The following is a 26837-nucleotide window of genomic DNA, read 5'->3' as shown; positions in this document are numbered from 1 at the left end:
TTTACTGAATATGAGCTTTAGATAAACTCCAACATCTGTGGTCTCAACCCACGGAAGCTGGAGCAAGTCCAGGAAGGAGGGAGGATCTTCCGTGTCAAGTAAATCAATGATTTGCTGTTCGATGTTCAGTAGGATTGTCTCAAGCATGCGGTCGTGATATGATGGGTCAAGAAAGTGGCCCCAACGTCATGCATGGGGTTACTGTAAAATGAATTCAAAGCAAGGCCAATCCGAGCTGAGAGGTTAGGATGAATTGCTCGAATATCACCCTTAACATCGGGCACCCTGGGAAACCCGGATAATCGTGAAAAGGAACGAATAAACCCAATAACAGAGCAGAACCGGCACGGGGAACGGAGAGGAAAGGAGAGGATAGGCGACTTCGCCATTGACGAGCAAAACAAGTGAAAAGCGAGATCGTGCTCGGGAGAGGAGGAGGACATGAAAGGGACGACGAAGAAGGGGTGAGCCGGTGGAAAAACTGAAGTCCGTCCTTAAAAGTTGTTCGCGTTCCACCAGTTCACCGGGACCCATTCTGAACACCAAAGATTGCAGCAGTTCTCCTTTCCCTTTGGAATGAAATAATGAGATCTGTCAAGATATATGGTTAATGAAGGAACAATAACTGCCCATCCCCTGCCAGTAGCAATTGCCACACCCGTGCAGGCCACCACATGCAAAAGAAACCAATCATGGAGGGCGTGTTCGCAGGCCATCGGCAAGAGTAAAAGATACCAAAGGGAAAATAGTGTATGAAACAGTGGAGTATTTCAAGCCGAAGAGAGTATAGAGTAGAAAGCAGGAGAGCATAAAAGCAAGGAAGGCATAAGAGTGGGAAGTATAAGATGTTAGGGCTGTAAGAGATTGATATACATTGTAGAGAAGAGTGACTTGTTGTACACAGAGAGACCATTACACCACCTTTAGGACGAGGGTCCCGACAGGTCGCTCGACGATTCCCATAACCCCATCCACGACGCTCCGGCGCGCATCCTCGCTAGATACGTTCTTTCCAGCGAGGTAGTTCATCCAGACCAGCCGACTAAGCCGCTCATCCAAAACACGGCCCAGGAACCGCCATGGCTTCGCAGAATCCGGAGAGAACAAAGCGTCCAGTTCGCCACGAGCATTCCGGATCAGAAGTAACGTTTGGCCTTTCGGAACGTTCTTGCGCTGACCACCACCGAAGAGGCCCTTGAAATCGCCCATGGCCGAGCCAAAGGCTTCATCCTGAAATTCTCCCGGGTTGGCATCGCCTTCAGCTGCTACTTTAGCCTTAGCATTCGCTTTCTGTGCGCGCGATGTGATACCCCGCACCCAACCATCGCGCAGGTGCAAGAAGTCTGTGTTTCGGGTAGGCACAATCCGGAAGACGGTACGGAGACCGTCCTCCTTAAGAATTGCATTCCAGGCATCCTCGCCCTTCTCCTCATCCAGTAGAAGCTCCTTCAACCGCTGGCGTTCGCTAGACACCAATGACGTAGCTGATGTGGCCCCAACCTGGTTCGCAATCACCTGGTTCTCACCTGGAGGATGAACAGCTGTCTTAACCAGACGCCGCTGGAGCTCCGAGATATCAGACTTGGCAACATACAGCCCGACGACGTAGACCTGGATCTTTAGAAAGGAAACGGTGCGTACGCCCAGTCCCAGAAGCTGATACTCCTCTTCTCCCTCGGCGCCGGTAGCAACAGGAATCTCGTCGCCAGATACTAGTTTAGATGAACTCTCCTCCTGGTATCTCGGTAGTCGAATCGTGGACGGGAAATAAGGGACGGAGGTCGTCCCCGTCGCGACCTGTTCCACACCATCTTGTCCCTGGATTCGGATGACGGAGGGGCTATTCGGGAAGCCCTCCGATCCCTCAAGCTTAATCACCGTATCCTTGCTGTTCCCGTCATTCTTTCCTCCCTCTTCCTTCGGCTGCTGAGTCTCTATCCCGAACACATCCAACTTGATGACACCGTACATAGCGACCGCACAGGCCGCTATCCCCGCGGCCGAGATAACCATCGACCGCCGATACTTTGCGACTTCCTGCTCACGGGACCGCACATTGCGGCTCGTTCGTAAGGGGTTTCGCTTGGCCGCGGAGCGGAGGCGGTTATTTGTGGAGAGAAACCGGGTTGTCCTTGCGGGGTAGAGATATTGATGGCGGACACATTGGCCACAGGTGCGGAAGGGAATGTAACTCTGCATGGATAGGGGAGCTTTCATCGCCATGCTTCAGATGATCTGCGGATAGTTGCGCGTTCTCTTTGCGAGATGTGCACAGGACATGGTCGGTTGAGTGAGGCGAGCCGCGGATCTGGAACTTCACGTGACTTAATGGAAGGGGAGGACTCGGCATCGACTCGTATTGGCCGTCTTGATCGAGGCTAGATTACCACTGTTCGAGTATGAGGGGTATGGCGAGGATGTTGGTCTCTATGTTCGGTTTCAATCGGGGCCTTGCATGGCCGTCCCTCGATTGCATTGGGATATGAGAAACATATGAGGCGAGAGATGAGAAGGGATGAAGGTGTTGGATCCTACCTGCGGGCTATCGAGGGATATTTATACCTCTGGGAAGGCTTCAGAAAGGCTTTACAATTCACCTAATGAGGAAGGAGTGAAGCATGAAGCAAAGGAAAAGAGACGATACCTACGAGTAGGTAGATCCGGGTACAAGGTGACGAAGCAACGTCAAGCTATCGGATCAGTAATTCGATCCTTCACCTATAGTCATTATTTTCGTGGTCGACACATGCACTGCCGTCTTTCTCTCTATTCGCAGCCCCGGAAAAGAATCATCAAATCGAAAGACGAGCCGGGGCCGTTGGAATAAGAGCAGCCGTCTCCCTTATGTCATAAGGTAGTATGGACTGAAAGGATGTCGTGCGGAGGGCGCAATGCTCGCTCTCCACTTGTTCGACGAAATAAAATCGACGCCCCTTCCCTCAGAACTTCACAACTGCCTCGAACACACATAAAGTTGCCATTCCCTTCTTAGATTACCACGAAATTCACGTATACATATATAAAATGACGCGCATGGAGAAAAAGCCCTGGATTGAAGCGCCGTTGATTGAGTCTGCATCCTTATCGAAGACGGCTGGATGGTAAGAACACTCCAAGCTCTCCTCTCTCTAGGCTGCGCTGCGGTCCTGACTCAGGGTGTCAATTCAGCAGAGTCTTTCTCAAACTGGAACTATTGCAGCCATCCGGCTCATTCAAGACTAGGTGATTTACATGCTATGCCCCCTCTCTCATTTCAAGCAGTTTTCTGATCTACTGCAGAGGAATCGGAAACCTTATCCGCAATGCCCTTCGGGATCCATCGAACAAAGGCAAAGAGCTACACTTCTACAGCTCGTCAGGCGGTAATGCTGGTCTCGCAGCTGTGATCGCCGCGCGCGATCTCAACCGTCCGTGTACAGTCGTCGTGCCGAACTCAACGAAACCAATGATGGTACAGAAACTACGGGATGCCGGGGCAGCGGATGTGATTCAGCATGGAGATAGCTGGTTCGAAGCCGATACGCATCTCCGAAAGACGTTCATTGAGAACCAGGATGCTAGTGGTTCCGCAAAGAGGAACATCTACATTCATCCGTTTGATCATCCTGACATCTGGGAAGGGGCGGGGACGATGATAGAGGAAATTGCGGAGCAGTTGCCGGCTAAAGAAGGCTCGAGGGCTTTGTTCCCCGCCGACGTTATTGTTTGTAGTGTTGGTGGTGGTGGGCTCTTCAATGGTATAGTTGGGGGACTGGATAAACATCTACGATCTCAACAGGGCCACGAGGCCACTGAAAGCACAGGTGGAAAAGTCCGTGTTCTCGCCGTGGAGACGGAAGGGGCTGATTCACTGGCCCTCGCCCTTCGAAACAACTGTCTGAAGTCACTGCCAGCTATCACGTCTCTCGCGACATCGTTAGGAGCCCTCCAAGTTGCGCCACAGACGCTGAAGTATGCGCAGTCTCCACCGTCGGGGGTTGATGTCCTGAGCGTCGTTGGTTCCGATGCAGAAGCTGCCAAAGGCGTGATTCGTCTAGCAGACGAGGTACGGCTGCAGGTTGAGCTGGCTTGCGGGATCAGTGTCGCGGTCGGGTCGTCGGCGAGGGTGAAGGAGTATGTTCCTGACCTCACGCCGGAAAGTCGAGTTGTGGTGGTTGTTTGTGGGGGGAGTAATATCACCGCCGAGATGATAGCCCAGTACCGTCAGAATTTACAAAGCGGCTGGCGTTAGTCTATCAGGAAATATCAAGACGGGTGGTTCCGTCTAGAAGGCCAAAGATAGTGCAAAGTCTTATATAGGCACAACGGCGCCGCCAGACGGGATCGTACATAGCATAAATACATTGGAGGTAGATTATGATATCCCAAAGTTTAATAACCCTAGTCTACTTGTCAGGGCGTTGAACCAGAGAAGAGATCAGGAGACATTCAATCACGGCGCACTCAAAGATATCCCCAGCACGCTGATCTACAGAGCACCCGCATCCTTCAACAGCGAAGGCAGCTCGCTCTTCCTCGCCTGTAGGTCAGAGTTCCCACCGATGTGCTTCTGCTTGATATAGATGTTGGGCACAGTGCGTTGGCCGCTGATTTCCTCGAGAGCGTCCTGGATAGCAGAGCCGTCGTCTATTCCTCGAAAAGGCGAAATCGTCAGCAACTGGGCACGCAATAGCATATTTATGAAACGGAAGGGAACGAGATGCGTACCAGCCTGATCCAGCTCAAGAGTGTAATACTTCGCGCCTAGATCTGTGAGGAGGCTCTTGCTGGCCCTGCAGTAGGGGCAGTAGGACTTGGAGAAGACGACTATGTACCCATGGTGAGTTTCACATCATATCTGGCCGACCAAGAGGGACAACATACCAACGCCATTTTCATCGATAATGGTCTGAGCTTTGGTCTTTGCGGCGGACATGGCGGCGGGTGAAGTGGGGGCGAAAGACCCGAAAAGACGGCGGAAGAGAGAAGCTATGGTGGGCGACTGTTTGCTGGGATGGCCCAGGTTTTTGTATGGGGAGGGGTAAAGTGAGCGAGGGAAACTTGTTGGATTAGGGAAGATGACGAAAGAGGGGTTGAGTAATGTGACGGGAGCACGCAATTTCAAATAATGATCCAAGAGCAGGGAAACGATGACCTCGGAGGTGGAGTTGCTTACGGAGCAGGCAGTGCTGCTTTAGGAGCCCAGATCGAGGGTCCACGGTCCGGTCCACGGGTGTCGCCACACCAGGCTGTGATGAATGATCACGTGATAATGGATTTACGAGATTGCAAAGTACAGAAGCGTATCGAGGGAATATTGATTTAGAGATATGTAGAAACAAGGTACCCGGACACGTCGTAAGTCATCAAAAGAGGACTCACAGAATGCCCGCTAGTTTCCCGGGTCTTTGCCACGGGCTTTCATGGAAGAAGGTGCCCCAACGTTTGGATAGTTGAGCAGTGAAAAGGTATCGAGTACAGGAAATCATACAAGGAATGGACTTGCATGGCCGGAGTTGCCATCTGTGAATAATGGTAGGAGACAGCAAAAGAAGGCGGGATATGACGAGAAAGAAAAAGATCTGGGAAATGTAAACAAGCTGTCGAACAACGCAAAACACCGACCATCCCGAAACGCTGAATGAACAACTTGATGTAAGAGAACTGTAATAAAGGATGAGACATCTTTCGATATGAATGCTTTTCTAGGGTATCTTGAGATCACATCACGACGCAGCACCCGCAACCTTTCTCCACCTTCTCCTCCGGAGGAGGACCTTGAGCGGTTACGACAGTTTGGCTGTTGAATTTCGGTGCTAATGCTGTCGGAGGTGTGTCCTGCAACTTCGGCATTGGGCTGTACCCCGTGCTTGTGCCTGGCCGGGTTCCTGGCTCTGGACTCTTGGGCATGGTCTGTAGTCCCAATCCCTCTGTCTTCACGGACTCTGACTGCCTCTGCTCTTCGGCCTCCTTCTCAACCTTGTTTTCGGGACGGTTCGGATCCGGTGCAATTGCAAGCGGTGCAAATTCGCGATCATAAGTCGTAGGTGTCTTGCCTTCCCTAGCCCATTGCTCTTGTTGCATCCTCCGCGCATGAGTGGGCAGAATTTGCTGATCTGGGGGCAGTCGCGGGTCTGGTTTATACATGGTGGCCAACCATGGGGGATCCCCCTCTGGGGGACTGACTGCTGTAGGGGGCCGGGTTTCGCCTGACCGGGTGGTGGGACGCTGCGTGTTATTACTCGACGTAGCTCGACTCCGGGAAGCCGTCTTCTTGGGACTGGGAGCAGACGCCTTTCGGGTCGCAGGGCCAGGCTTCGCAGGGTTCTTCTTGGCCGCTGCATTCTGAGACATCTGGATACCTCGGCTACCAGGCCGGCTGTCGCTAGGCGGGCTAGAAGTCGAGGCAGAATCTACTGTCATTGGTTCGCTAGCTCTACGAGGCAGAGTAGCAGAGGGGGATCCTTCTTCATCATCTGTCGGTGCCCGTGCACGCGGCACGAAAAATTCACGATCAATCTGGTCGGGGGACAGGGGAGCCGGACTTGCGGTTGGAATAGGGATTCGGGAAGAGCTCTTGCGTAGACCAGGGCTGCGGTATATGTTCGATGCATTCTGTTCCATTTCTGCTGCAATTTCTTCCGGTCGCCGAAGATCCCAGTTTTGCCGTTCTTTTTCTGGAATATCATCACTATCACCGTCATCAGGCGCTTGGAAAGTAGTAGTTTGGTTCCGCTGACCCTCCTGAAGGTCCGGCCAGGGTTCGAGTGATTCCGTTGGTGGCGGCGTAGTCACAACGGCTCCGCTAATACTGCCATGATTTTGATCTCGGCTTCTTCCGCGTGAAACCCTGGTGCTGCCAGTTCCGGGTCGGCGATGAAATAAAATAGCAGCTTGCTGGAGCTCCTCGCTTTCGATGCGGGCTAACTTGTCACGATGTATCCATTTCTCATCGCTTTGCTCGTCCAATTGAATACCGGAGCCGTCGTTCATGTCGCTTTTCTTGGCGGATCCATTGATATGAGGTGTAGTCGCTGGCTCGTGCAACCCCGTAGTTTCACTTTCTTCAAGGTGGATGCTTGCATCCTGTCGGCCCCGGGGTGCGTAATGAGATCGTTCATGTGCATATGCTTGTCTTGATAGAGAAGAGCTGCGAGAGCCCTTGGAGCCGCGGTCTCGAGACTTTGCTTCGCGCGACGTGCGGGACTTGGAGCGATGCCTGTTGCTGTTCTATTGGTTGTGGATCAGTTGAAGTCAAGCCAGTTTGACAGAAAGAAGAGACGAAACCGGCACGGATTTCAACTGCGGGTACTTACATCCTGATTAACCGGGACGGAGAATTCCCATTGCTGTTGACCGGTATCCACGCTACTAGCCGACGTCCAAACATCTGCGGAATACGTAGCAGTAGCTGTACCCGCCATCCCAGCAGCCGACAGGAGAATAGAAGTTCAATTGGAAAGGCCAGACCAGCTGGGCCTAATTTGTGGAGGTTGTGAGTCGGATTGTCGAACGGAGATTGAGAAAGTAATAAAGTGAGAGTGCCCTTGTCTTCCCTGATCAGGCCATCCTAATGCGCGCCCCAGTGCCAATGAGAATTGCGTTGGGTATTTCCCAGCCAAGCCACGCAGACTCCGAAAAATAAGTTTATGTGCCTAGGTATTATGCGAGGTCGGGGCGAAACGAGGAGGTTGTACAGGCTCTTTGCGATGGCACTTCCTGCGGAGAGTGTGCGGGAGGAACGGTGAGGCGGAGAACTGAAAACAAGTCGCCAGAAGAAGGAATTTGTAAATAGGAGGGAAAAGTGGAGATTTGCAGTTTCTTTGGAACTGCTCCGAAACGCTGTGCGATTTGGTTCAGGATTTGAGGGACCGGCGGGTCGTACCGTGGATATGGCTCGGGCGAAGGAAGATTAGAGGTGGAGGGCCGACAACGCGATGAAGTGAAAGGTAATAATGAGATGACGAAGCAGAAGAATGAAACAGTAACGAAAAAAATAAATCTGAGGGAGAGGAAACGTCAGAGAGAAGAAGAGAAGAGGGGGGACCTGGAAAGGAGGACGCGGAAAAGGAGTGAGGGAGGAGTTGAAGGCGGGACGGCAGGTGACTGTCACTGCAAAGCGCAGCGTGAAATCAAGGAGACTGAAAGAGGGACTGAGAAAAAAAGACACTCGAGAAAGTGGAGAAGGGTCTCGACAGAACCGACAGCGATATGAATGATGATGATACTCGGAGGAGTTGGGAGCCCGCGACGCAGCAGCAATGAGAAGGAGGCGAAAAGACGAGGAGCGCAGGCGAGAGGAAGCGCTGCAGCACAGGAGAAGAATCTCTCGCTCAGCTTCAGAACGACTTATCACGAACTAATTGCCCACCCTTTACTGAGTTTAGCCTAGTGGACAGCTAGTCTCGACAACTTCCATTCCCCGGCCGCAACAGCCTCGAACTTCAAGTTCTCAGAGAGCCAATTACAGTGCCAGTCGAAGGGAGGCGCGAAGCAGATCGCTCTCCCATCAGCCTGGGACCGTCAGGGCCGCCACGCGCGGCAAAATATTGGTCGGCTCTGCGAGTGATGTCTCACAAATCATTGCGACAGCATGGAAATGCGAAGCACTCTCAGCCTGTCTCGCACTCCAGGGTGCAATGTGACAAGTCCACCGCTACAATTGGTGTCAGCTGGGGAATGCTCTTAAGATGGGCGCCGCGTCGCAAACTCGACCGTTATCAACGAATGATGATCTGCAAGCGCAATCATCATCCTTCGTTTTCTCTCACCTTCCCCAGACGAAGGCGTCTCAGGGGGCGGGATTATTGGTGCCTCAAGACTTCCTCATCTCTTGGACTGACAGTTTGGTTTTTGAAGGTCCTCAACAGCGAAAAATCACGTGTCAGTCCTCACCCTACCACCAGTCTGGCAGTTATGTCCCTTCCAACCTGAGATCCACGAGTGAGGAATTTGTATACCACTAGCCTTCAATAATGGTATGACTGGTTGACGGCCGAGTGCCCATCTCAATCTTCTCTTGCTCCGGTACTCACTCTCATTTTTTTTCGTGCGCCTCCTGCTCTCACCTCCTGGATACTCGCTGCTAACTCTCATCGCTACACCCTAGGAGATCAACTTTTCCACAAACGTGTAGCCGATGACGAGGCGGTGCCCGGAGGAAGACATCTGCGGCAGAAGCCTCGTTGACCTTAGACGATGACCAGCAAGGTTATTTCCGCTGTATGTTGGAGAAAAGAGCCCAACATTCGCTCGTGGGGACATCTTTCATTCGGATATCTTACTATGAGTGTCCACCGTGACAAACCCAGCCTGTGAAGCGCGATCGCAATTATTCCGCTAACGGCATGACGGATCACCTGCAATGTTTCAGACTTTCCAAAAAGATCCTCAATTCCGCAGAGTTGATTGGCCCCGGTTTGGGAATTTGGCTCGGTTCTCCAACATCGAAGAATAGACATTCGCCGCTCTCCACCGCGGTTACAATGGTCATCGATATCCATTAACACGGTTCATGACGGGCCATTCCGCGCCTACGCCTCTTTCCATACCTTCAAGAGGGGGTTCACCCGAAAATCAAAAAAAAAAAAAAACTTCAGAAAGAGATACTGCAATATGCTTCCGGGTGGAAGATCCATTCCTCGCTATCACTCCTTCCAGCGGAGAGATTTGTGGCTTGTCCCATCTCTCGTCGACGGGCTTGTTCACGACTGCCAGTTCAACATCCTTTCTGACATGGATTGCGTTTATATCCTGGTACTCATTCCCGGACTTCGTACCAGAGCTATTCTGCACCCGGCTGCCCTTTCCCCGACCAGACCTGTAAGTTGAGCAGGTCGGACCTGGGAAAATCTTAGGCATTAGCGGCCTGACGCCCGGTAAACAGCCGCAGACAATGCCGAGGTTACACTCCACGGCAACAATAACGAAAATAATGGCTCCGTTATCTCAGACATTGAATGAACAGAGAGAAAGCAAAATTTTGAAGGAGGGGCGCCTTACAGGTCTGACCCAAGGAGTTAGCAAACCTAACTTGCCAGGTAATATGAATAATGCCTGCAATACAAGTCCTGTTGGGCGATGTCAGTATGGCCCGCTAGCCGCAGGCGCGATTTTCACGTACAAGACCCCGACACCAAAGCAGATTATCAATCCAACTCTTTTTGGCGGGCTGGGCTTCACTTTCCAGAGATAGTGAATGGGCCAAAGATAAGCCATGAAGTCCGTTATGCTATTGGTGGCAGCAACAGCAATGAGGAATATCTCGGAATCAACACATTGCTTCTCAGTTGGCTTGAAAACGTCCCAGATATCCGAGAGAGAGGTGGATTGCGTTAATATTCGCCGGTTTGCCAAGCAGCAGGGTTTACCTATATGCACTGGAACAGCATTACAACTGTTGTTGAGGTCCCAAACCCCGTCAAAATGGCTAATGTGATACAATTGAACCACTTGTTTGTCCTCGAAGGAAAGAGGCGCAGGTATGTCAGGCAAATGGATGTCTTCGTTATTGCGGAGCATGGCGCAAAGTTTGCTCGTATTGCAACAGTCAACTGAGGAGCGGGCCAGTACATACAATTGCGGAGAGCCGCTATTCCAGCGCTAAAAGGGGATATTGACCTTTCCCAGCGAAGGGAGCCACTCAGGCCTGACGTCGTATAGGTGACGACCAATGCCATATCTGGGCTCAACTAATTGACACGCTGACATGGACGTCGCCAATATCTCAAAATCTTGTCCTCTGATTAAGTTCGAAACGTGTATCTCGGCTCACGACGCCGCGCGGTCTTCGACTATCACTACGTGGACGCTTCGAATACAGATAGATCTGATCGTGTAATAGCTAATCGTGCATCGGTACGTCTATAATAATGGCAGCGAATGTTACAAGATAAATACCACCTCATTATCCGACCTATGGTTTATGGATAGTGACTGCGGTCTCAGATCTTGCTTCTCGAGACATCTAAGAGCCGCCCCTCCGGGATCGTGTTGATACTCGGAAGGCTCACGGAAGCGAAGCAAGCAAGCACATCCCGAGTAATCCCATTTCGCGATTGAAGGTAGAAAATATCTATGTATCTATGATGCTAGAAGCCATGAAGGCAATTTCAAAGTCAGCCGCACACCATGAATGCAAGCATGGTCTTGCATGCGTTGGTATTGAGCCAAAACTCTAACTGAGATCTATGTTCTTTCCCGCGTTGATGGGATTAAATCGCAAGAAACATGAAACTTCGCTCCAGATTTCCCGAGTTGTATACGCCAGGGGATCCGGAATCACGGTTTTTGAGGAGAGAGCAGCGGGGAGAGATGGGGTGATGGCAAGGAAGAGAGAAGGGGGGGTGGGGGGTTTCAGGAAGCGGTTAGTTGTTAACCGCATCAAGGCTATTGAGTGTAGCTTGGGCCTCCTTGATTAGGGCCCTCCGGGCGTTCCGAGTCTCGTCGTTTGTCGGTTCAATTCCGTCCGCCTTGAGGATGACCTGCGCGAGGATAGTCTCGCCGAGCTTCTTGTGCTCGAAGTCGCGCACTTTCTCGTCATGAGGAGGGTCCGTGATGTACCTGTTGCATAGCGGGAGAAGCTCTTTGTGGAAGTAAGAGGTGAGGCCGTAGACTTGGTCAAGGGCAGTGGGGAAGGTGCTTAGGTTTGGTGCAGCGGGTGGTAATGAGGAGCGGCCGGCGGAGGAGGTAGGTCGAGGAGGGTAAGCCGGGGGTGTCGGCTCTATTGGCGTGGAGGTTTCGTCATGATCGGGATCGGCGGGCCTCTTTTTTTTCCCTTTACTCTTCTTCTTGTGTTTGGATTTTTTCCCCGGTTTTGGGGGGGCTTCAGCAACGCTCTGTGGAGGCGGGCGAGGCCCTTCCTCGCTCGTCCGTTCCGCTTCGGAAGGGTCGCTCGGTGTTCTCACTCCGGACTGTACCTCCGACACGACACACAGAATCTCAGAATGCTGCTTCAACCCCTCCAGGCGACAGGGCAGTGCGTCATTGTCCAGCAGCTTGCCCTTGTAAAGCAGTCGGATGCGATTCGGGTCGGCGGTGTGCGTCACCTCCGCGGCGCTCTGTCTCAGCTGACCGACGGTCAAGGCACCATCGTTGATTGAGTACGGCGGGAAATGAAGCTCGTACGTGACCTTCCGATGATTAAGGAGGAGCTTATCCGGTCCCGAGTCGTCGTCCTCCCTTCCCACGTAGTTGCTGCTATCATATGAGCGAGTAGGGGGGTCGACGATATCATCCGGTGTCAGATAGGTGTAGGGGCGGTCGCCGTTGTTCGCGGAGTGGTAGGACGGGGAGGGACGGCGCCAAAGATTGCGCCAAGACATGACCACAAGGGCAATCGCACAGACAACGAGGGTGAAGGCCGCAGGTGCTTTGTGGTTCTCGTCACGGGAGTAAGCGGCCCAGTCTAACGGGGAGGTGAGGGCGCGCAGCAAGGGTGCTGAAGAGGCGGGACCTGAGATGAGGGGCGTGACGAATTTATGGTGGAGAGAGTGCAGCGAAGAGGGCAGAGTAGCGGTGATGTAATCCAGATAGGAGGCACAGATCTCACCCAGAGAGGCCTGGGAAGCGTGTGTAAGCAGCTTGGTCATGGGGTTATGGACCGGGAGAGCCGCAAGAAGTTGAGGTCAAGGAAGCTCGAAATCCTGGCTGGCCTTGCAAGGCGGATACAGCCTCAGCCACGAGAAACAGTGGCCTGAAATTCCGGGGAGGCTCTTCACGCTCCTTTTTTCGCACCAGCAGAACATCACTGCCCAGCCACAGTCAAGCCACCCTTGAGCCACACCTGAGGCAAGCCTGAGTGAGGCTCGTTTATCAAGACCGAAACTCACAAGGTGGAAGGAATATTATCAAAATCTTGCTCTCTTATCTAAATTTCGGCGACTCTTACGGATCCCATTGCGAAAACTGAGCCTGAACGAAAGCCAACGACATATCTCCATTCATAAGACAAAAATGTTCTCCTTTCACCTCCCAGTAAAATGCTCGCGCGCTAGTGACAGTAATTATAATACACTATGGATTTAAGTTATCACCGTACAATCGAACCGTATCTAGGCAAACGCCACTGCAATGCATTGATAATGTCCAGGGTTCTCTCTATATCCGTACTCCGCCATTGGCAGGGCGACCGCCGAACCATCGGGCGAGGCCGCTGTTTCCATCGTTACTGCCATCGTTGCTCATCCACCGGGGTAACTGGAACGAGTCGCCTTGGAGCCATTGTGGTCGACTGGCGGTTTCAATAGTGTTCCTCACGCGGTGTGCAAAAGACTCAAAGAAGTTCTCCTCAACATCTTCTTCAATAGCCGAAGAGGTGGCAACGGCTCCCCTTGTGGACCTCGACGGCCGTGTGGTTTCGGATAGAGGGGTACGTGAGGATGAAAATGCCTGTGTGCTTCCATCCATGTTCGCTGACGGCCGAGGCGACCGCCCGTTGCGTGCGGAGAGCCCGAGAGAGCCGAGACCGTTCAACTCCCGCTCAATGAGTTCCCGGCCTTCCCTCCAGCCGCCGATTCCGTAGCCACTGGGATTGTTCTCAAGATCGTCATCCTCCTCCTCCAGGAGACCAAAACCACAGATATTCCTCACGCGACTGTAGAGGTTGAAAAGCGTGGCTCCGATCGGGACCAAGATAAACACGGGGAAGAAGTAATCAAATCCTTGGCCCAGTGGCGTGAGAACGATCCATTGGCCAAGAAATCGGTAAAATGTCGTGCTCTCCTGGACATCCCTTGGGAGGAATGTCAGAAAGTTGTATGCGATTGGCACGGTGAGTCTTGCGACTAGCCCTGCATACCAACATGCGCTTTCACCATACGTATTTCGGCGGACTAATGCTCGATTGCCCCATACTTTGGCATCATTGACACCAACCAAGGCGGCGGAGCACATGTATAAGAGCCACATGGAGGCGATTACTTGTCTTCCGAATCCAACCGGCGCTGGGCCCTTACGATACGAGACCACGGAAAGAGTTACCACTGACAGCCGCGGTGCTATTGATTTGACCAGTTCGGACCAGACCACGCATACCGATGCCGCCGCAAATAACGCCCCCAAGACAAGCCGCAAGTTCGGATAAACATTCACATATAACTGGTATCGTAGATAAGGCGGGAGGAGCTTTAATTGAGTGAAGGAAGAATTCGACCGTTGGGAGTGGTGACTGAACTCGAGCTTTTTTGACGCCGACGAGTTTATAATAGCTTGCAGATCGGCAGCGGTTAGGATTAGACGATCCCATTCATCGACAAAGCGAGCTTTCCGATGCCTGGCTCGTTGAAGACGCCTTGTCAAGTCCGCCAGGTAGCGTTCTGTGATCACAGCTGGGATCGAACCGGAACTACTGTTGGGTTCTAGAAACCCGGAGCGAAGCTCTGGAGGAGTTGAAGTTTCCGCGAGTTCTTCTATCCAGTCCTGGAAATCGCGAGCGGTGCCCGTCTTCCGAAGTTGTAGTTGTGCTACCTGGGCCTCGAGGCTCTCCAGATCGTTGGTTGCGTCCATCAGGCGGTCGTGGAGTAACGGTGCATAGGCTTGAAGTCTCCTTAATCTGCCGCTAGCACTGGCATTGCGGAAGAGCGTTCGAGGTATAGAGACTAGGCCGTGACCCATCAGATAAATCGCTAGGACCAGACCCCACACGTAGGCGAGGGCCATAACGAGGGCTTTAATCGTGGAGAACTCGAACCCATTTTGGATGGAGATATAGATCAGCCCTACCGTTGCACATCCAAGAACGATCAACTGGTACCGGGCATTGGAACGAACGGAATATTGAATGCGGCTTCTGGTATCACGGTATCCAGAGTCGATATATTCACCGAGTAGCGGAAGAATAGCCCTGGAGTAAAACCGAGAATTAGCTACGGACTCGGATACTAAGACTAAGGCTCGATATATTCTGTGCATACCATGTAAGAACAAAAATCAGCCAGTAGGCGATGCGCCATGACACCAGGAGGAGGCGCTCAGGGAGCCATATAGCTTTGGGACCGCCACCATCACGCGAGCTTGAGGCTAGGTCAATGGGAACCAGGAGAACGACACTAGCAGGAAGGGCAAGTGCCAGAAAAACGGGTATAGATAAATATGCCGGGGTGGCTCGCAGCGTCAGGAAACGCCGAAGGAGGAGCAGGACAAGCACAGAGATCGTAATGAGGGCGAAGGTGAAGAATATACTGGAGCCCACTGATATGGCGGCTATTGAGAACATGATGCTTGGGGGGAGAAAAAGAGGTGAGACATATATGGAACAAAGAAGGGGGAGGTCCTGGTTCAATCGATCAACAATAATTGACCATGTCGAGCCAGCTTAGGAGACTAAACGGGGTACTATCAGTCGGGAACCAGGCAACTCGAAGATGTCGGCCGAGCTAGTTGTCGCGGAGAGTGCGCGAAAAGAGGGATAGGAAGATAACGAGACCGCGGGGCAGTGAGCAAGGGGAGGAGAAAATGAGGGAAACCTAAAGACGGGCTCTCTGTTCCTTGCGAGAGAAGAAATCTGGACTCTGTCTGAAGCTGACGACGATAGGAAAGGAGCCAGGGTTGCCAATCACAAGAGAATCAGAAGGACGGGAGTGACGACAGCAGGGCCCACCGAAGTCACGTTTATGCACGTGACATGCTGTTTCTGGAAACGCAGCCCTCCTGCCCAGGTGAAGGTGATTGGCTCAGGGTCTTGCTGCATTGAGATCAAGTCTCCCAGGGACGGAGAGGAAGGAATTCCTTTAGAGACCTTGAATCAACCGTCGTACAAGTCATGGCGACTTTCAATGTCTTCAGGTACCTTAGTTCTGATTATAATTGTTAAGAACGGTACTGCGACGCCGACTGAGGGTGCTGCAGACTTGCAAAAATGATGGTACTCGTCCTCCCACCGATATGGCCTCGAGACTCCTGGCAAGGAACTCGACTTTGTTGGTCCTTCAACTCAATTTATTATTGGAGATTCGGCCTTCACTTTGCTCGAGGCTGATACCTTGGGGGGCCCCATAAAGTTCAGGAAGTGCCACCGGGAGAATCAAGGAATGGGGGAGTTCAAGATGAAACTAAGGACCTTCCTGGGCTGGGAAAGACTTTCTGCTACACAAGGCTTGGCCCGTCAGACCTTGCGTCTCTGCAGCCAGTCATCGGCCGAATCGTCGACCAAATGACTTGATGCAAGAAGTGCTGAGCATCCGAACCCCCAGTCCCAGTTCTTCTGGCTTCTGGCGAGTCTTGTTAGTGCTAAGGTACCAGAGGAACCAGAGGAACCAGAGAAACCAGAGGATAAGTTAGCCCGCTTTTTGGACTCCATTCTGCGGCTGTCAATTGGGACCCAGAGCCAGTCAAACCCTTCCCTCACTTACCCAAAGGCAGATCAAAATCGAGGAACTGGACGTTGCAAGTCTAGCTCTTGTTAGTCTCGCCCACCACCTCATCATCGCCTCTCCTCCATCACCCTGTTCCGGTCTTCTCTTGGTGTTATTATTTTTGCATTCTCCCTTGTTGCCCAATTGACGGGTACTTCTGGATTTCTGCCTTCCTTTCCTTTTCCCTCCTCCTTCTCTTCCTCATCTCCGCCCCATCTCTTCGTCAATCGTCATCCTTCCTGACTGACCCTCCGACTCCCGTTGCCCGCCACACCACCGACTGGGCAGCAAACTGCATTCACCATCTCTCTTTCGGTCAGTCCTTTACCCTTTTCCCCCTTCACGACCCTCCGACCGACCCTTCCACCTTGCTACCTCCTCTGGTGCTCGAGTCTTCCCTTTTCTGTCTGCGAATGCCACTTCTCTCCCACTCAACTCGTTTCAAACCTGCCCCTACCTCATATTACGATCATCCTAATATTTACTTCCCTCTTCAGTCTCTAGGACCTTTTCTTTTTCGCTTTTTTACCCTTTTCTTCCCTTCCAGCCTCCCCGAATCTTTGCCTTGATATTTTCTCTCGATCGAAAAATTCCCGTCGTTCGTGAGCCTTCAGGTCGATCCGAATTGTTCTGCAGCCACTGGGTTCCGTGTAACTGCAAACATCCCTGTCAGTGATCCAACCCTCGTCGGTGCAATCCGACGAGCATCTCCCCCTCTCCCCAAAGCCACTCGCTTGCGTCTGCCAACGAACTCGAACACTGGTGCCCGAACGTCTTGTTTTTGTACTGCTACGCCGCTCTTCGCGCTCTCCCACCTTGTCCCTCTCTATCTTGCTGCAACCTCCGTTCTATTTCGCGCTACCTGGAATATCAGTGTTCCCGACCTCCGTACCGTACCGCATCCTGACACGTCCGGCGCGATTCCCGTATCTCTGTTCTCCTGTTCACGGTTTTCTTATCTCTGCCTCCGAAGCCGTATCCTCGTCGTCGGCGTCGATTTCACCTTGTCCTTCACCCCTCTGACCTTCGTGTATTCCTCGCTCTATCAAGGACAATTCTATTTGTGGTGCAATTTCACCGGCGAATGCTGATTTTACCGGAAGACTTGCGCGGACTTCTCCTCGATCCCCGTTGAGGGGGTTGTTGATATGAACCCCGCAAACTTCCCCAATGTCGGCGGGGTTATGAATACTGGAGCGAAGCCCCCCGGCCAAATGCAAGGCCCTCCCAAGGGTGGTGAAAGCATGCAGTATGTACTCGCCAGTGTTGCCCGTACTTTACAGAGTCAGGGTCCTTTCAGTGGCTGGAGATCAGAGGTCTCAGCGAGGGACCGGACATTCAAAGTGCACCAGATGTGGGTTCTTTTCCTCTTATAGCTCTCTATTCTCTTCAACGGACTGTTTTGGCTGATAACACTGCTCCTTATTTAGGATTACTTCTTTACGCTTGATACAACCCCAAATCGAGCTGCCAAATGCCACGCATGCGGCTATGAATTTCGAACAGAAGGCATTCAAAGAAGCCGCCACAAAGGTTCGCTTGATTCTTGCTTTGTTTCCATCGGCCTTCGGTTCTAATTTTCGCTTTCCAGGCCGATTATGATAGAGAATTCAATGACAAGCTCGTCCACATCCGAGATACACGTGCTAGACAAGCGGCAGCAATGCAGGGGGGCATGATGCAGCAAGGACCAGCTACTGGCATGGCTGGTGCTGGGCAGTCATCATTTCCGCAGCAAATGAATCACCCAATGCAGGCATCCCCTATGCCCGGACAGCAGCAAATGCAGATGGGGATGAATGATCCAAATCAACAAGCCACGATGCAACAGCGCCAACAACAGCAGCAGCAGCAGCAACCACAACCAATGCTCCAGCAACAGCGGCCCCAGCAACGACCTGGTGGGGCTGCTGCGCTGAATGATGAACTTAACTCCCTGACACCTGCGGAGTTAGAGAACGTCTCTCGCATCGCTACTCAGATACTTCAGAAGACCTCGCCTGAGGATATGAACAAGATCAAAGTGAATTTGCAGAATATGAGTCCAGAGCAAAAGGTATATCTTTCCAAGAAAGGCATGGATCCCATCACATACTTTTTCCGCTGCCAGGCATTGAATCAACTCCGGCGCTTTAAGCGTTCTCGCATGGAAATGGCTCGTAACAACCAATCCAATGGACTTGACCCTGCTAACACTATGATGGGGGATCCCATGATGAACCAGCAACGCCAGATGTTCCAAAACATGGTGAATATGCAACAACGGAATTCTCCTTTTCCCATGGGTAGCCAACAAAATATCGATCCCTCGTCGTTTATCGGAAACGTCGAAAATATCCAAGGACAACAGGCCGATGGATTGCGCTCCCAGGAAGCTGGCCAGCTTGTGGTTCCGGCCAGTTCAACTCAGATGAACCAGCAGCCGTTCAGTGCGCCACAAAACATGTTTCCGGTTGGGCAGCAAATTGGCCAAGGGAACCAAGTTAATATGAATAATGCTGGAATAAGCCCCCAGTTTCTCCCCCAACAGCATCTTCCAAATGCTCAAGCTAGTGCTCCAGATAGGACCCAACAAGTCGCGCAGTTCCAATCCCAGGCCCAGGCCCAAACACACGCTCAACGTGTCCAGGCAGCTCAGAAGGCGCAGATGGCCATGTCACAAACGGGGCAAGCAACTTCTCACATGCAGCAGCAGATCTCCCAGAGCCCAGCAATGCCCATGCTGAACCGCCCGATGGCGGCCCCAGGACAAATCTCTCCCGCACAAGCCCCTGCGCAAGTGCGACCGCCCTCTAGGCAGCCAGGCATAGGGCAGCACCCAGCCAATGTTCAGTCTATGGGAGCACAGCAAGGGATGCAAAATCGTCCTCCCATTCCTCCAAACCTTCCATCTCATGTGCAGGAGCAGCTAGCTCAAATGTCAACCGAGCAGCTCACTGCCTTTTTCATGAACCAGCGCCGTATGCTTGCGAACAACCCGGCCATAGCTCGGGCGAGTTCCGTACAACAAAACATGGCCCTGCAGCAGAATCTTTCACAGAACAACCAAGGCCACCAGATGGTGAATGGTCAGATGGGTAATGCTCAGAGCTTGCGGGGCTCGGTAGGCTCATTAGGCCTACAGCAGCAGCTTGCGGCAATGGCCGGTAGCCAACAGCCGAATCAGGTGCTACCGGGGCAGCAGATGTCCGCCCAACAGCGCCAACAACAACATCAGCAGCAACAAGCCTATCGACTGCAGCTTCTTCGCCAGCATGGTGGGCCGGGTACGGAGATGACTCCCGAGCAGATTCGGGAGATGGACCGGTTGCCTTTTCCCCCGCAAATACTTAATAACAACCCCAACGCGGCGTCGATACCGAAGAATATCAAGACCTGGGGCCAACTGAAGCAGCTTGCGGCGACAAATATGCAACTTCTGGGGGGAACTGATCTCCCAAAACTGATGACTTTGCAGAAATACCACTTGGCTCAGCTTCTCAAGGAGAATAGCAATCGAAATGTCGAACAGAACGGCCAGGCGCCCTTCATGCCCGCAAATTTCCAGGGTCAGCCGCAGCCTTTCATGAACACCCAACAATTCCAGCCTGGTCAGCAACAGTCACAATTTCCTATGCCACATATTCGCCAGATCACACCCCAGGAACTTCAGGTAGCCCGTCAGCGTTTAGGTGCTCAAGTACAGAATCTTACCGACGAGCAACTGCGCGAGGCACTTCGGCAAAGGCAGATGCATGCAGCCCAGGCTCGTGCCGCCCAAGCGCTCGCAAACCAACAAAACCAACAGCCACAAGCGCAACCCCCTCCGCCGGTTTCAGTCCCGCCCACCACATCCCAGATCAAGGCAGAGCTTCAAGTGCCGCAGCAGGTACCTCAGCAATCAGCACAAAACCAGGCTGCCAAACCTCAGACTGCAACGCCTGCCAAGACCTCAAAGGGATCGGCGCCAAAACAGACACCACCTGTATCCAAACGAAAGGCGCAACCCGAGGAATCCGCAGCCCCCCAAAGCTCTTCTGGCCAGGGCTCCACTCAGCCTGCAACTTCTCATGGGCTACCAGCGACAGCACCAACTAGGTCAGTCCTACCTTTCACCCGGGAACAGCTGGCTGCAATGACTCCTCAGCAACGTGCACAAATAGAGGCGCATATACGGCGACAGCAGGGCCAGTCTCGGGGTGCAATCAACAGAGCTGCTGCGGAAGATGCGTGGAATAACCTTCCGGAGAAGATTCGACATTCATATAACGAGCTTGCGAAAAATGCCCCGCCTGAACAACCCATCCCAGTTACCCCAGATCAACGAGCTACAATGAATCAACAGCTGCGGGATTGTACAGATTATTTGGGTAGAATGGATGCGCTAGTCCAGTTCATGTCGAAGATCCCTGGGCATGAGAAGAACGTCCGGAATTTGCTTGGGATGGTATGTGCCCTGACTCTAAATTGTTTTGTTTGTGGGATATTGACAGATGACTGTTCAAATTAGCGAATCCAACTGATGCGTCAATTCAAGCCTGGACCTGATTGGGCATTAAACGACCAAGTTACGATAGCTCCAGAATACCTGACCGGAACTACCAACTACATCAAGAAACTGTTCCACCACATGATAGCCCGTGTCAACCAGCAGCAAAACCAAATCCCTGGCCAGCGGCCGGGTGGACCGCAAGCGCCCAATACGCAACAGACTAATCAAAACATGGCACCGCTCAACGCGAGCAACCTCCAACAACTCCAGCAGCAGGAAGAAGCTCTTCAGCGGGCCCGCAGAGCCTCGAGTCAGACAGCTGCCTCGGGACCTTCTGCTATCCCGCCAGCGCCGTTTGGGGCTCCCTCGCCTCAAGGTGTTCCGCATGCGTATGGACCTGGCAGTATACCGCCCCAGGAGCTCAAGCTTCCTCCTCCGAAGAAAAGAAAGCAGTCCCACCCGAGTGCTACCCCGGTTTCGGGCCCTTCCGGGGTCAAGGCGCAAGCGAACAAACAAAACACAGCCGAAACCAAGCCTGTTATTGGTACCTTTACGTGCGGTATTCCTGAGTGTCAGTATCACTACCAGGGATTTACCTCCCAAAGTGAACTTGACAAGCACGTTGAAGAAAACCACAAGGTTGAAGAACCTATCGAAGACGCGCTTGAATTTGCGCTCCAAAGTTTTGGTGTTCTGATCAAAGATGAAGAAAAGGCGGACGCTCAAGGTCTCACGAAGGGTTTCGGCTTTACTGTCGATCTGCCGTCCGTGAGTGCCAAGAAGACTGCTACTACCACGTCACCTGCGAAGCACGATGTGAAAGCGGAGGGAACGACACCAGTTCCTGTGCCAACCCCTATGGGGCGCGTTTCAAGCCAGTTGGCCGGAAAGCCCGCATCTCCTGCTTCCAGCCAGCAGCTCACTCCGATACCGGCGTCAACCAAAGCTCCGGGCTCTTCATCACTCAAGCCGGCACTGAGTCGGGATGGTAAAAAGGAGCCTAGAAGGCCAGCCGAGCAGGAAGCGATGTCGATGGTTACAACGACAAAAGACCCCTGGGCTGACAGTGCGATTTCTCTCGAGGCGATTCGCGACACGTTTATAGATTTAGGTGATGAGGGTGGGCTGGGATTCGGTCCGATGGACGAATTCCTCAACGCTGAGATGTTCACTGGTACCCAGGATACACCGGACTCGGTTGGGACTGGAGTCATCACCCAGACACCAAAGGACAGTGAGATGCCAAAGATTGACGAGGTGGAGGGTAAGGACACTAGCGCAAATGAAGGCGCTTGGATTCCGATGGATTGGTTCTGCGTCCCTGGTCGATTTGAAGACGGTCTTTTAATGAACGAATCATGCGAGGATTTCGACTGGGAGATGGTCGATCTCAGGGACGGAGCGATGGGTGTTGACGATAATGGTATTGCGATTTGCGCGATGTAAAACGAAGGTCTGACGCAAGAAGACGATGATCTGAACAGGGGAACAGTGAGTTTCATGGAAAACTCCCTTCAGGTTTGTTTCCTGTTTGTTGACTTTTGGCATAAATATGCACGATTTATGTATACTATGACGCTGAGCAGGGCTGGCTGTTTGTTTCTAACATCTGTGTTGCTCTTCTTGTGGATCTATTAGCCGTGGCGTTTCAAGGAAATAACGGGAGGGCGAAAACAGTCCCTTATGAATATTTGAACTTGTTACGGGTATGGAGCATTTGGGCTTGATAGCTGAACGAGATGGATGCACATTTCAATATCATAAGTCGGCAATTCAATGACATCTTCAATAACAAACTAAACACACTTGTCGGGCCTTTGACTCAACGAGTCACGGGAGGACCCACCGCTGATAAGCCAAGCCAAGCCGCGCCGCGCCGCCGCAAGCCCAACTCCAACTCCAACTCCAAACCCCATCGCTCCTCCGAGATGGATCATCGATAAGTTGCCCTTGAGCCTGGATATCGTGGCTTGTTATCTCTAATAATACCTGAAAATCCCGAACAACGGTGTCCTGACAAATACCCCCTACCCATGAACAAAGGCCCCCGGTTGTCAGTGAGCCATCCCAAACGCAAGACAGCTCCCATTTACGTTGACGCTGCGTTTCCTTACGCATCGCTGCTTTCGAGCCCGCAAAAATGGCAAACAAGGCAGTCATCCCATTCCTAGTGACCATGATGCTTGTGACTGGAGTGTGCAATACTATCCTCAATAAGTATCAGGTGAGAGAGCCCCCTTGGTCTTGGCTTTGCCCTCTAGCCGGATGTTGCTCATGTAGCGGAACCTCAAGGATATGCAATGCGTAAAGAATTGTGATTCTCCAAACCTTAAAGATCATCGTCTTTTTGAACAGCCAGTCATTCAGACGTGAGTCCCCCAGTTGGCGTTGCTCAGTGTCGGACTTCATCCATACTTACAAGAGCTCATTACAAACAGGATCCAGATGTTCATTGGTGAAATGGGCTGCTGGCTGGTTGTTCTACTGTCCCACGTCTACCAACGCTATCTATCTCCCATCCTACCTCGAAACGAGTCGCCTCTCTTTGCCGGTGGTTATCGCCCTGTGAATACCGTCGACGGAGACGAGGATGAGGAAGACCAAACGATTGAGGGCCCAAATATTGCCGATGATCCTTCGAAACCTCTGTGCCTACATGATGGCCGTATACAGCTTCAAGGGCGCCGGACATTCCTGCTCGCTGCTCCGGCGTGCTGCGATATTGCGGGGACTACTTTGATGAACGTTGGTTTGTTGTTCGTCGCGGCCAGTATCTACCAGATGACGCGCGGGGCATTGGTCCTCTTTGTTGGTCTCTTTAGCGTCCTACTCCTTCACCGCAAGTTGTATTTGTATCAGTGGCTGGCTCTTTTTGTGGTAGTCCTCGGTGTTGCTCTGGTTGGCCTTGCGGGTGCACTCTTCGACGACAACCAAGGGCACGATATCACTCAGGAAACCGTCGCAGCGGCCGTCAGATCTGCTACGCTCGAAATTAGAGCTGTCGCGCAGACCCCGGAAGCTATCAGAGCTATCATCGGTGTTCTCCTTATCGCCGCAGCTCAAATTTTCACTGCTTCGCAATTCGTCCTGGAGGAATGGATCCTAGAGCATTACGCCATGGAGCCGCTCCAAGTTGTTGGTTGGGAGGGTATATTTGGTTTTAGCGTGACCGTTATCGCGTCGATCATTTTGTACCTGGGCGTAGGACGCACAGAAGCAGGGCGCTATGGGTACTTTGACGCAAAGGAGGGTTGGCACCAGGTCCTAACCCACAGAGCTGTCGCCTCCTCAAGTGTCTTGATTATGATCAGCATTGGGTATGCATTATTCTTCTCACACTATGGATATTCACCCCTTTTGTGTTTCCCGGGTCCACAGCTAAACTCCTTTTCTCTATAGTGGGTTCAACTTCTTCGGACTCTCCGTCACCCGGAACGTCTCCGCCACTTCCCGTAGCACGATTGATACCTGCCGAACCCTGTTTATCTGGCTCGTCTCATTGGGCCTAGGATGGGAGACGTTTAAGTGGTTGCAGGTTGTTGGATTCGCTCTGCTTGTTTACGGAACCTTCTTGTTCAACGACATTATCCGTCCACCGCTCAAGGCCTGTCTTCCGAGTGGTGCGAGGGAGAGAGTGCTCTTACCGGAGGAGCCTATTGAGCACAACTAACTTTTTTCGTACCTCTCACAACGTAACACCACGTTTTTTGGATCCAGTTCTTCCCGTTAAGCAGGCCATGGCTTCTTTTTGGTTCAAAACCCTCTTGCAACATTAACATACATACGGATATATCCTGGCGTTTTGGGTGGGTAATTGCAATTCTGGGATGTCTGATAACATTTTTCATGATGTCAGCGAGCGCGTCTATTGTTTCTATAAAAGAGTTGGACCGTTGGCTGTTCTACTTTGGAAACTCTTGTGACCTGCACTCAAGACGATAGTACTGAACGAATACAAACGCGTCTGCGAAAATTATCCAGAACTTCCCACGAATTCAATAACCACATCGACCCTTTTGAGCAAAAAGAATTCATTTGTATGAATGACGACGCAACTCGGGTGACAATACATGCAGGTCGGGTATATTGCGAATGAACGTTTCAAGTTCTAGCCAAAACACGAGAAAGGGTGAAATCCGCCTATCCACAGGGCGGGCTAGGTACGGCGGTGCAAGGTTGGTATATAAGGGGATGTTCTACACAAGAACGTACAATGTACACATCTGGATTTCGCGTGTTAGTGATTCGCATCGTCGAGAAGGGACGCTGATGGTGGCTTACTAAGGATAGACCGAAGATCATTGAGAGCCAGAAGAAGACGTTCTGATATGGATGGTTAGCGAGATGCGACGAGCGACATGGGTTGTGAAATTCAGGGGTTTCTCGCTTACATTCAGAGTCGTCTTATGGCGGAAGTACTTGGACTTCTGGATGGCGATTATGGGGAGCTGGAGCATCATGGCGAGGAATCCGTAGCCGCGCAGCTTCTTTGTGATGCAGCTCATTACGAGTTCGTGGAAGACAGAACTGACGAGGAAAGTGATGAACATCGCGACAGGTTGAGAAAAGTGGGAAAGAGATGAGTAGTAGACATGTCGACGGAGAAAGTGGTGAACGGGAATGTTCCACTCGCGTGAGAATTCGAGCCAGTCGCATGAGTTCCACCAGTCCGAGTAAAAGTGGCGGTCGGCGAAGTACGTGAGCTCCGCGAATGCGCCCAAGACGTACTCGAAGATGACCAGAAAGACGAGCAAGAAGGTGATCATGAAGGGGAAGAGGAGCATGCTGATTGCTTCTGCCATGACTAGGGCTTTGTCGGCTAGTGATTGCACAGCATGCAGGCGAACGCCTGCTTCAGTGAGGACCGGAAGGATAAACTCTTCGCTCGTGAGTGTCAAGAGGAAAATACATCCGAAGACCGCCAGCGTTTTCAACCCGACCTCCATCCATGATCTCTCTTTGCTACGGGGGTATTCTAGCTCATAGCAAAGAGTCGGACAGAAGAGAAAGTCGACATAGTTGAGAAAAGTGAGGTTTTGCGGATACGTCACATTGCCTAGCGGGGACGTCAATTCAGTGGCTAGGTCGTTTCGCAGTTGCGTCACTGAATTCGACCGCCCCTGAGTACTAGCCCGGCGCAAGGGCTGCTGGGTGGACGAGACTTCAGGATATCGTACAGCGGCGTCCATCGACGCAGCGCCCGGCTTATCAAGAGACGACAGCCGGCGCTCAGTTGTGCTAAGATGCCCGTTGTAGAAGGCATAAGAGTGGATCTTCATGAGAATAGTCAGGGTGTGAAGAGTGAAGAAGACCTGCGCGGTCCATGTCCAACGCAGCATAAACGGCCACCTGTAGCCACATTAGCATATTTTTTGTTGGCAGAAGACACGTCTTTAACTCACTTAACCCATACGCTCAGCCAAATTGCTTCGAAGATACTCTGTAACACAATCCCTCCTCTCTCCCACCGGAACAATCCTCTGGTCCTGGATAGGTAATGGAGAGGAATAACGAGCCCACTACTGCAAACCATAGCAATATCGCTCAACCCCATTGCCCAAACGTTCGCGGTCAGAAGCGTCCATACCCTGACCCGTAGGGGATAACCCGTATCCTTGATGTTCCGCAGAACTGTTGTCACGACCATGATGAACAATCCGATCCAGAAAAGAGTAAAGAAGCCACGGAAGTTATGGTAATCGCTTCGCGGATCGAAGTGCGAAACGCGGGGAACATAATTTATCGTGTAGAAGAGCCGATTTCGAGCTCTGGCCTGTTTCCTGGCGGTTGATATCGAATGCGCGGACGGAGGGGCATCTTCAGGGATAGGGGTCGAGCGGCCGCTGGGATCAGAGGGAGTTAGTGATGGGCCTTTAGAGACTCAGCCTGCGGTGGCATGAAGATACATACCTTGACTCATTGCCTATTTGAGCAGACAGCAGAGCGTCTTCGTCTTTCCTTGCGTCAGGTAAGGCACGTGGCCGTAAGGCGGCGGAGCCGTTCTGGCGTGCGACGGCGGTCGACATCCTGATGAT

General features: G+C 52.1%; 10 protein-coding genes across 10 annotated transcripts; 4 read left to right on the top strand and 6 right to left on the bottom strand.

Moving 5' to 3' along the window:
* Nucleotides 1–677: 677 nt before the first annotated feature.
* BJX67DRAFT_125153 (chalcone isomerase domain-containing protein) lies at nucleotides 678–2855 on the bottom strand. Its single transcript, XM_071024466.1, has 2 exons — nucleotides 2649–2855; nucleotides 678–2564 (listed from the first exon to the last, which is right to left on the bottom strand). The coding sequence occupies exon 2, from the start codon at nucleotides 2221–2223 to the stop codon at nucleotides 913–915; it is 1311 nt and encodes a 436-aa protein (XP_070885695.1). The 5' UTR covers nucleotides 2224–2564; nucleotides 2649–2855; the 3' UTR covers nucleotides 678–912.
* Nucleotide 2856: 1 nt separating this feature from the next.
* Nucleotides 2857–4350, top strand: BJX67DRAFT_124933 (putative L-serine dehydratase). Its single transcript, XM_071024465.1, has 3 exons — nucleotides 2857–3101; nucleotides 3169–3222; nucleotides 3280–4350. Exons 1-3 carry the CDS (start codon nucleotides 3025–3027, stop codon nucleotides 4229–4231), a joined length of 1083 nt encoding a protein of 360 aa, XP_070885694.1. The 5' UTR covers nucleotides 2857–3024; the 3' UTR covers nucleotides 4232–4350.
* A 118-nt stretch (nucleotides 4351–4468) lies between these two features.
* Nucleotides 4469–4915, bottom strand: BJX67DRAFT_381645 (glutaredoxin; the record flags this gene model as incomplete). The annotated part of the gene is made up of 3 exons (XM_071033056.1): nucleotides 4469–4626; nucleotides 4708–4806; nucleotides 4864–4915. The coding sequence occupies 3 exons, from the start codon at nucleotides 4913–4915 to the stop codon at nucleotides 4469–4471; spliced, it is 309 nt and encodes a 102-aa protein (XP_070885693.1).
* Nucleotides 4916–5232: 317 nt separating this feature from the next.
* Nucleotides 5233–7671, bottom strand: BJX67DRAFT_124677 (uncharacterized protein). Its single transcript, XM_071024463.1, has 2 exons — nucleotides 7296–7671; nucleotides 5233–7209 (listed from the first exon to the last, which is right to left on the bottom strand). Exons 1-2 carry the CDS (start codon nucleotides 7401–7403, stop codon nucleotides 5701–5703), a joined length of 1617 nt encoding a protein of 538 aa, XP_070885692.1. The 5' UTR covers nucleotides 7404–7671; the 3' UTR covers nucleotides 5233–5700.
* A 699-nt stretch (nucleotides 7672–8370) lies between these two features.
* On the top strand, nucleotides 8371–9041 carry BJX67DRAFT_124675 (uncharacterized protein). Its single transcript, XM_071024462.1, has one exon. It carries the CDS (start codon nucleotides 8548–8550, stop codon nucleotides 8911–8913), a length of 366 nt encoding a protein of 121 aa, XP_070885691.1. The 5' UTR covers nucleotides 8371–8547; the 3' UTR covers nucleotides 8914–9041.
* A 1881-nt stretch (nucleotides 9042–10922) lies between these two features.
* On the bottom strand, nucleotides 10923–12823 carry BJX67DRAFT_124672 (uncharacterized protein). The gene has a single exon (XM_071024461.1). It carries the CDS (start codon nucleotides 12567–12569, stop codon nucleotides 11346–11348), a length of 1224 nt encoding a protein of 407 aa, XP_070885690.1. The 5' UTR covers nucleotides 12570–12823; the 3' UTR covers nucleotides 10923–11345.
* Nucleotides 12633–15621, bottom strand: BJX67DRAFT_354722 (LMBR1 domain-containing protein). Its single transcript, XM_071029239.1, has 2 exons — nucleotides 14892–15621; nucleotides 12633–14821 (listed from the first exon to the last, which is right to left on the bottom strand). The coding sequence occupies exons 1-2, from the start codon at nucleotides 15191–15193 to the stop codon at nucleotides 13078–13080; spliced, it is 2046 nt and encodes a 681-aa protein (XP_070885689.1). The 5' UTR covers nucleotides 15194–15621; the 3' UTR covers nucleotides 12633–13077.
* A 1858-nt stretch (nucleotides 15622–17479) lies between these two features.
* Nucleotides 17480–22248, top strand: BJX67DRAFT_381641 (uncharacterized protein; the record flags this gene model as incomplete). Its single annotated transcript, XM_071033055.1, has 4 exons — nucleotides 17480–17685; nucleotides 17762–17864; nucleotides 17923–20757; nucleotides 20821–22248. 4 exons carry the CDS (start codon nucleotides 17480–17482, stop codon nucleotides 22246–22248), a joined length of 4572 nt encoding a protein of 1523 aa, XP_070885688.1.
* A 472-nt stretch (nucleotides 22249–22720) lies between these two features.
* BJX67DRAFT_354717 (putative nucleotide-sugar transporter) lies at nucleotides 22721–25216 on the top strand. Its single transcript, XM_071029238.1, has 5 exons — nucleotides 22721–23026; nucleotides 23095–23171; nucleotides 23241–24119; nucleotides 24202–25025; nucleotides 25084–25216. The coding sequence occupies exons 1-4, from the start codon at nucleotides 22943–22945 to the stop codon at nucleotides 24470–24472; spliced, it is 1311 nt and encodes a 436-aa protein (XP_070885687.1). The 5' UTR covers nucleotides 22721–22942; the 3' UTR covers nucleotides 24473–25025; nucleotides 25084–25216.
* On the bottom strand, nucleotides 24999–26828 carry BJX67DRAFT_372407 (putative sterol o-acyltransferase (APE2); the record flags this gene model as incomplete). The annotated part of the gene is made up of 5 exons (XM_071031241.1): nucleotides 24999–25025; nucleotides 25084–25125; nucleotides 25194–26151; nucleotides 26205–26645; nucleotides 26713–26828. 5 exons carry the CDS (start codon nucleotides 26826–26828, stop codon nucleotides 24999–25001), a joined length of 1584 nt encoding a protein of 527 aa, XP_070885686.1.
* Between the last annotated feature and the right edge of the window lie 9 nt (nucleotides 26829–26837).

The sequence above is a fragment of the Aspergillus lucknowensis genome (genome assembly GCF_044049455.1).
Source record: "Aspergillus lucknowensis strain CBS 449.75 chromosome Unknown BJX67scaffold_23, whole genome shotgun sequence".
In the NCBI taxonomy this organism is placed as follows: domain Eukaryota; kingdom Fungi; phylum Ascomycota; class Eurotiomycetes; order Eurotiales; family Aspergillaceae; genus Aspergillus; species Aspergillus lucknowensis.
Note: the sequence above shows the minus strand (reverse complement) of the source record. Positions and strands in the feature narration are given on the sequence as shown.

Coding starts and splice junctions, on each gene's coding strand:
- BJX67DRAFT_125153 (XM_071024466.1), bottom strand. CDS start 2,223: ATGGCGATGAAAGCTCCCCTATCCATGCAGAGTTACATTCCCTTCCGC.
- BJX67DRAFT_124933 (XM_071024465.1), top strand. CDS start 3,025: ATGACGCGCATGGAGAAAAAGCCCTGGATTGAAGCGCCGTTGATTGAG. Junction 3,102..3,168: donor TTATCGAAGACGGCTGGATG/GTAAGAACACTC, acceptor GTGTCAATTCAG/CAGAGTCTTTCTCAAACTGG. Junction 3,223..3,279: donor TCCGGCTCATTCAAGACTAG/GTGATTTACATG, acceptor GATCTACTGCAG/AGGAATCGGAAACCTTATCC.
- BJX67DRAFT_124677 (XM_071024463.1), bottom strand. CDS start 7,403: ATGGCGGGTACAGCTACTGCTACGTATTCCGCAGATGTTTGGACGTCG. Junction 7,210..7,295: donor CCGTCCCGGTTAATCAGGAT/GTAAGTACCCGC, acceptor CACAACCAATAG/AACAGCAACAGGCATCGCTC.
- BJX67DRAFT_124675 (XM_071024462.1), top strand. CDS start 8,548: ATGTCTCACAAATCATTGCGACAGCATGGAAATGCGAAGCACTCTCAG.
- BJX67DRAFT_124672 (XM_071024461.1), bottom strand. CDS start 12,569: ATGACCAAGCTGCTTACACACGCTTCCCAGGCCTCTCTGGGTGAGATC.
- BJX67DRAFT_354722 (XM_071029239.1), bottom strand. CDS start 15,193: ATGTTCTCAATAGCCGCCATATCAGTGGGCTCCAGTATATTCTTCACC. Junction 14,822..14,891: donor CTGATTTTTGTTCTTACATG/GTATGCACAGAA, acceptor GTTTTACTCCAG/GGCTATTCTTCCGCTACTCG.
- BJX67DRAFT_354717 (XM_071029238.1), top strand. CDS start 22,943: ATGGCAAACAAGGCAGTCATCCCATTCCTAGTGACCATGATGCTTGTG. Junction 23,172..23,240: donor GAACAGCCAGTCATTCAGAC/GTGAGTCCCCCA, acceptor CATTACAAACAG/GATCCAGATGTTCATTGGTG. Junction 24,120..24,201: donor TTGATTATGATCAGCATTGG/GTATGCATTATT, acceptor TTTTCTCTATAG/TGGGTTCAACTTCTTCGGAC.